The sequence below is a fragment of the Dama dama genome, chromosome 15 (genome assembly GCF_033118175.1).
Source record: "Dama dama isolate Ldn47 chromosome 15, ASM3311817v1, whole genome shotgun sequence".
Taxonomy (NCBI): domain Eukaryota; kingdom Metazoa; phylum Chordata; class Mammalia; order Artiodactyla; family Cervidae; genus Dama; species Dama dama.
In genome coordinates, this window is record NC_083695.1 from 28,201,298 (window position 1) to 28,209,364 (window position 8,067).

Here is an 8,067-nt window from a genome sequence, read left to right on the forward strand (position 1 = left end):
CACTACTTCAGACTGTTCTAGGTACTGTAGCAGTGAATAAGAGGGGAGATAGTGCTCTGAAAGAATGCCATTTGAATAGGGTTGCATTAAAAGGATGGACGGAGGAATTTGTGTTAAGTCCTAAAGACTATGAGAATCAGCAATGTTTTTATTTGGAGAAATAGCATTCCAGGTAGCAGAAGTGGCAAGTGCAAAGTTTAGGAGAGAGGAATTTACCTTGAATACTTGATATAAGCTAAAAAAGCCAGTATGATGGGAGCATAGAGGGCTTCCCAGGTAGCGCAGTGGTAAGAAATCCCCCTGCCAATGCAGGAGACTCAACAGATGTGGTTCAGTCCCTGGGGCAGGAAGATCCCCTGGAATAGGAAATGGCAACCTGCTCCAGTATTCTTTCTTGGAAAATTCCATGGGCAGAGGAGCCTGGCAGGATACAGTCCATGAGGTTGCAAAGCGTCAGACACGACTGAGCACATGTCTGGTTGGAGCAGGGTGTGAAATGGGTAGAAGAGTAGGATATGAGATCGGAGGGGTAAGAGGGACATCTGAGCAGTTCACCTTGGGCTCTGTAGATTGCTGTAAAACTTTGGCCTGTATTGTGAGGGAGAGCAAGGTTTCTGGATATTTCATCATAGAGAGGGGCTATGATCCGAATCAAAAATAATATTCCAGTTACTGGATTATAGCTAGAGTCAGACGGGGCAGAGAAATATTAAGGTGTTGATAAACAAGCTATCCTAACAACTTAAGAAAGAGACAGTGAGGCTTGGATCAGAGGGGCTAATGAGGAGGACATGAGAAATGTCTGATTCTAGATGTTTTGAGGTACAGTCAATGGGATTTCTGATAGATTTAAATCTGGAGTATGGACCAAAAAAGTGTAAAGGTTTACCCTGATGAAATCTGAAGCTCGCTTTTGGACATGGTAAAAGTTCAAGATACCTGGCAGACATTCAAGTTGAGGTGTTAGGAAAGCAGTTGAATAAAAGTGTAATTCAGAGAAGATGAATCTTTTGTCATGACCCTGATTGTCTTTGATAACTTCCTTAATTTTCTGTGCTGACAAGATGTTCCAGGCTCCTCTTATATAATCCTGTCCCATATCTAAAATCAGCCATTCCTCTAGGGAGCCTAAAAAAAAAAATACTATGAATTTAAACTGATACTCAAAGTCGGAACTACAAGGTATTCTTTTAACTTCTTTGATTTTTGTATTTTTAAGAAAAGTTTTTTTTTTTTTTTTTTTTAAGATGAGAGATCTGATAGTGCAGACTTGATATAACATGCACTCTCAGTGAAAAGATTCAACAGAGTTAGGGGAGAGGCGAGGAAGAATTATCATTCCTTTGTGCTTGTAGCTCCACTTTACAGATACTTCTAGGTTTATTTTTAAGGTTCACATATCTGGTTCCATGCTGCTTGTTTATGACAATCAAAACATTTTCATCTTTGTGTCATTTCCCAATTGCATCTTTACATGTTATTTATTTATTTATTTACATGATGACACTTGGTAACAATATTTTTTAAATATCATTTTATCTACAAAGTACTTTACTGTTTAACAGAATACTGAAAATATAGTCCAACATCCCAGTTTTAAGTGCAATAATCAGAACCACCATTGTATCTAGGAAGTGAAAGTGAAAAGTCGCTCAGTCATGTCCGACTCCTTGCGACCCCATGGACTGTAGCCCACCAGGCTCCTCCATCCATGGAATTTTCTAGGCAAGAGTACTGGAGTGAGTTGCCATTTCCTTCTCTATTTTTTATTGTTTTAAAACAACACCACCTTACTTTTGCTATTTTTTTATTCTTAAGATCTACTGCTTTTGCCTTTCAAACATATTTTTTTTTCCTTTTGCGACCCCATGAACTATAGCCAGGCTCCTCTGTCAATGGGATTTCCCAGGCCAGAATACTGGAGTGGGTTTCCATTTCTTTCTCCAGGGGATGTTCCCGACCCATGGATTGGAACAGGCAGGTTCTTTACCACTGAGCCACCAGGAAAGCCCCAGCTTTCAAGCATTTTGCTAGAACTTCTGAAAGGGAGAATGTCCTCAAGAAAAATGTTTCCATTTGATGTGAGATTTGCATGGATATGTCAGAGTGGATGGCCCACATTTTGGCCAATATCATCATAATAATATATTGCTACCTACTTTGTGAGAAAGAAATGCAGCTTAAATACACTTGTTTTGAGGTTACAAATAGCTTATTTACTTCCCTTTGCCTAATAATAAACTTTGCCAGTTACGATACTTTTGCTATCTAGAAATCTTTATCAATTGTTACTTACTTTAACTTTTTAAAAAATTTGATCATGCAATATCTAAAATGCATCTAAACAGTTCTTTGGGTAGTGAAATGCTGCTGTCCCCATATATCATCTGCACTGCATTCTGATGTATGGTTTTAATATTTACTTCATAGCCAATTAGGGTCATTTCTAGTATCATACCATTTTAGACAATGAACATCCTGCTAAATTTGTGAACTTTTAAAATTATTATTTCCAAAGTAATCAATTCTAAGGAAAATTGTATTGAATGAAAAAGCATACCCAAACCACCTACAATTTTTAATGTGTGCATTATGTCAGCCTTAAAGTAAATAGAACAAAACTGGCCATCATTGCCATCATCTGGTTTTATTCTATTCATCTTTGTACTTCTTTTTAAAAGACAACAACTACCAAATTATGTTTATCTTTACATTTGGTGTTCTTTTCTCTGTTTAGGGAATAAAACAGAGACAGCGCAACCTGAAATAAAAAGTGAAACTGAACCCCATCTTATCTTCAAAGGTTCGGACAACACTAAAAGCTACTCACCAACCCCGTCCATTCCTCACCCAGTGAAAGAGGCAAACTTAGCTCCAGCCTTCTCCTGGTCCTCTAAGACTGCTTTGGTCACAACAGCTCCTTTTAAGAATGATGCATCACTTTCGTACGGGTTTCCAGAAAGAGGTAGCAATCCCCACTGCACAATGCCTTCTGCAAGACACAGTGGTGCTAATGTAGCTGCTGGGGAATGCGCTGAAATTGCACAGCCTGGTGAAATGGTTCCTCTTCCCACCTTGTCTACTCCTATGACAAATTCCCTGGGTTATTCTGAGCCTCCCATTGGCCCATCTGAGCAGCTAACTTCCAATCAGCCAAACCAGCAGCCTCCATTCATCACTTCTCCTCATGAGCTTGCTTCCTCTTTGGTGGAAGAAGATGAGCAGCCTTCTGAAGCAGATGAGCCTCCATCAGACGACCCCCTTTCGGATGACCCTTTGTCACCTGCTGAGGAGAAACTGCCCCACATTGTTGAGTATTGGTCAGACAGTGAGCACATCTTCCTGGATGCCAATGTTGGTGGCGTGGCCATAGCGCCTTCCCACGGCTCGGTTCTGATCGAGTGCGCCCGGCGAGAGCTTCACGCCACGACTCCTGTCGAACACCCCAACCGAAATCACCCTACGCGCCTCTCTCTTGTCTTCTACCAGCACAAAAACCTGAATAAACCCCAACACGGTTTCGAACTAAACAAGATTAAGTTTGAGGCAAAAGAAGCTAAGAATAAGAAAACTAAGGCCTCCGAGCAGAAAGACCAGGCAGCTAACGAGGGTATTGAACTGTCCACAGAAGTTAATGAATTTAGCCAGATTCCTTCTCACAAAGCATTAACATTAACCCATGACAATGTTGTCACTGTGTCCCCTTATGCTCTCACACATGTTGCGGGGCCCTATAACCATTGGGTCTGAAGGCTTTTCTCCCCTTCTTAATGCCTTTGCGAGTGCAGTGTATTTTTTCAAGGTGCTCTTAAAAGAAAGTCATGTTGTCGTTTACTATAGCTTCATCTCACCCATTTGAAGGCTGAGGTTAAAAAAAAAAAATTGGGGGTGGGTATTTCTTAACTGTGACTATATTTTGACAATTGGTAGAAGGTGCACATTTTAAGCAAAAATTAAAGTTTTATAGTTTTAAATACATAAAGAAATGTTTTGGTTAGGTGTTAACCTTGATAGAATCACTCAGTTTGGTGCTTTAAATTGTTTACTATGAAACGAGTCATTTTTAGAGGATTTTAACAGGTTCATGTGCTATGACGTAAAATTAAGACACACAGTGTTAACTCTACACAGCTCCTGGTGCTTGACCACATCGACACAAAAATAAGCTGATTTATTATTTCATGGTGCCATTGTTCCAACATCTTCCAATCATTGCTAGGAAATCGGCATATCCCTTTGAAATAAACCAATGAAGTGTTTTCTCTCTTAAAATATTTCTCCTGTATAAAATAACTCATCATTGTTAGTAATGGTTGGAAGCTGTTCATAAATTGTAAATATATATTTTAAAAGCACTTTCTATTTTTAAAAGTAACTTGAAATAGTATAGTATAAGAATCCTATTGTCTATTGTTTGTGCATACTTGCATACAAGAGAAATCATTTATTCTTGCTGTGTAGAGTTCCATCTTGTTAACTGCAATGTGTATCCTAATCATGTATATGGTTTGTGTTTTTTAAATGTGTCCTTTCTCATTCAAAGGTTAGCTACTTATATAAAATAGTTAGATCATGCAAAAAATGTTAATTCTCTGTAAAATTGAAATTAGGAAGCATATCACCAATATTGATTAACTTTTCTTTGGAACTAAATAAGAGTGGTCTCTTCTGATTGAGCAACAATGGCCCTGATTTACTTTCACCCCAGCTTTTGCAATATAATCCATAAAAGATGTTTCCAAAAAGAGATGAGACTTAAGATGATTCTGAAGAGTCAAATGCTTCTAAAGTTTCAAGGTGATAAAATTAAAAAATTAAGTGGCAAGAACCTTATCTACCCCTTATTCATTCTGAAAGTCATTCTGGTTCAGAAGACAAATAAAATTCCTGTAGAAATTTTTTTGATAGTAAATTTCTTATCCTCATCATCACACTCCCCCCCTCACACACACACACACTCTAAATAAACAGTAGGGATGGTATCCTAAACATGGTTTGTCCGTTAACAGCTAATCCAAAGTAGTTATCTAAGTATATTGTTTTGGGGAAATGTTAATTTATCTTTTTCTAGGTAACAGAAAAATAGGCATTCTAGTTATTTTAGCCCTCCCATTATTTTTCCCATTGCTTTATTGACTCAGTTAATAGCAAAGCAAAAGTGATTTCCCAATCAAAATGTTTAGAACAAGAAGAAATTTCAATGAAATACTTGATTCTGTTAAAATGCAGAGGTGCTATAACATTCAAAGTGTCAGATTCCTTGGGAGTATGGAAAACCTACTGGTGCTTCTCCCTTGGAAATGCCATAGGAAGCTCACAACCGCTAACACTCACATTTCTGGTGCAAAAGCAAACAGTTCCAACAAGCTATCTAAAGGAAAACTCATTGTAACTTAAAATAATATATGGTGCAAAGTATCAGTTTCAAGCTTTTGACTAATTTTGACTAAAGGAATATGAAGGGATTGTAAATAACAAAAGTCCGTTGATAGACCATCATCTTGTCAAGTAGATTTCTGCTTTTTGAATATGTAAAATAGAGTAAATCATTGACTTGTTTTAGTATTTTGTGTGCCTTAGATTTGTTTTAAAACATGTATATTTTTGTGAGCCTAAGGTTTCTTATACATATAAGTATATAAATAAGTGATTGTTTATTGTTTCCGCTGCTTCAATAAGATATTACTAGTATTAGACTATCAGGAATACACCATTGTGATATTTTGTTTTAGACTTTAGGCCTTAGCTCCCACTAGAAATTATTTCCTCAACAGATTTAATGGATAAAGTTGTAAGAACCTTTATCCATCCATCCATCTATCCATTCTCTATTCAGTTCTCATTGAATGTCTGCCAAATTTAAGTATTAGCTTTTGTTTTTCTTTAAGTCACCACCCTGACATAGTAAACTTGAAGAATTAAAATCCCAAAAGGTACTGTTTTTTCAAAAACAGCAAATTTCCTTCAAAACAATCCACTGTAATATATCCGCAGCTATTCAAATCAGTTTGTCACTAAGTTTGAATAAATTCCTTAAAATCTAAACTTGAAACACCATTGTTGACTTACGGGAACATTCAGATCTGTGAGGTTAGTTGCAATTTACCAAAACGAATACATGAAAATACCCTATCTTAACTAAAATATTTCCATTCTCTTATTGTAAGTAGCACCATGAATGGCTCGCCTCAACTGATAACCCCTTGGTGGGAACCACATATGATTCCTACCTTGTTGAACTCTATTTCCCAAGTTTCACAGTGTACCATCCCATTGTGTGCCCTGTGATTTTTTTTTTTCAAAGCTCATGCTTATTATATGTCCTGCAGCATTGTGATTGTATGCTGGCTCTACTGTTTTTAGAATGCTCTTTATCATGAAGCAAGGAAATAAATTTGTTTGAAATGACATTTTCACTCAGAAAACTGGTCATCTAACATTATTTCTACACTTCTGTTATGTTTTACTGTAAAACCTTTTGTTTTACCTCCTTTATAGCCTTATGTTTAATCTTCTGCCTTTGTTCATAGTATGATAATTGAATTCATTTATACTTGGCCCTTAAATTAGCCCAACCTGTTCATCATAGGTGCAAACTTACCAATTATAATGAGAGAATAACTCCTACTTGTAGAATCCTACGAGATGTCATGCTGCCCTTCAGTGTCTCTTTAATGGCTCTCAGGCCATTGATGAAAAGTTTTCTCTTGTGCCTGTCAGCCTCACCTTCATCTTTCCAATTCATCCACAAAGTACCAAATACATCATATCATAAACCTGATTGAAACATATTCTTATTGAAAATTGAGGCTAGCTGAAAATGTATAGCTATAGGTAAAGTTTTGCAAAATGTTTGCATCTTAAATATCCTTCCACATTCTTATTATACAATCTGCATGTGGATGAAATAATTTCAGTTGTTAAATATAGAATTTCAACTAGATGAGATTCATAAGCAATTTACTTAAGACATAACCCCAATACATAGTTAATTGAATGCATACCCCTGTGTAAATGAGGTACCGAATTCACATGAAGTAACCTACTTTCTAATGTTACTACTTCAGTGGATTCCTACTGATTATCATTTATTTCACGAAAGCATGTATGAAAATAACCCCAATCTATTTAAGTTTAGTTTTCTTAAAACAAATTATATCTTTTATCTCGGACAAACTTTTGACATTGCATGACAACTTCCACCAATAATGGGCACAGCATTTCCTTTGAATGTGCCCAGTAAATCAGTAGCTGTATGTGACCTTTAATATATAGCTACCTTCTATATCACAACTTCCTGATGCATGGAAATCCTTTTTGTCTAGATTTAGTACAACTGGGAATTTTGATCTTTTGTAGAAATTTATGATGAGAATTGTGAAATAAGGTAATATAGTGGCCTCTCACAGCCCTGGAAGATACCTTAGAAGTCATACAGTGCAGTCACTGGGGCCCAGACAGATGTCAGTGTTGGTGTTCAATTACATTTGGAAATAAAATTTAAACAGTCAAATGAAGGCCACTTTTTGGTTAGGAGGACTGTAGGAAAACTTGATCTGCTCACCCACAGGGGACTTTATCACTGTAAAGTAATCTTATTTTTGGTATAAGTCAAAATAAAATGGCTTTTGGGTTCTTTTTCTGAGAAATTCAGGGTAAGAAATGAAATTGAATCAAGATTTCCCTGCCTGTAGAGTTTTGTGGGCCTTTTGTGGGAAATCTAGCTGACTTTTACCTATGAAGCTGTCCTGTTAATTCATCTCACAAAATGTGGCAATTGTCCTATTTGCTATTTCAATAAATGAAAATCAAGTACTGATAGAGTACAGGTTTTTATTTCCCCTGAAACAAGTGTTTGGCATATAAAGGGAGTTATAAAAGACTGAATGGTTGGAATAATTGGGGAAAGTATATTTCCATTGTATATATTCCCTGGCCATAGTTGTACAGTCTGTTCACATTCTTGCTATATAGTTGGCCTCACAACTGAGTCCTAGACTAGTTTAATTTTGATGGGACTGTCTATGTGGGTTAGAACACTGTTTTGTTGTGCACATCTCCTAAACT

General features: G+C 36.8%; 1 protein-coding gene across 5 annotated transcripts in view; it reads left to right on the forward strand.

Annotated features, from left to right (window-relative positions):
* The window catches only part of TET1 (tet methylcytosine dioxygenase 1), a 129,828-nt gene extending 124,928 nt beyond the window's left edge, over positions 1-4,900 (forward strand). For all 5 annotated transcript variants that reach the window (XM_061161666.1, XM_061161668.1, XM_061161670.1 and 2 more), the window contains one exon: positions 2,738-4,900. In XM_061161666.1, coding sequence (XP_061017649.1) covers positions 2,738-3,750 — 1,013 coding nt within the window. In that variant the 3' untranslated portion in view covers positions 3,751-4,900. The remainder of the gene's footprint in view (positions 1-2,737) is intronic.
* Positions 4,901-8,067: the final 3,167 nt, after the last annotated feature.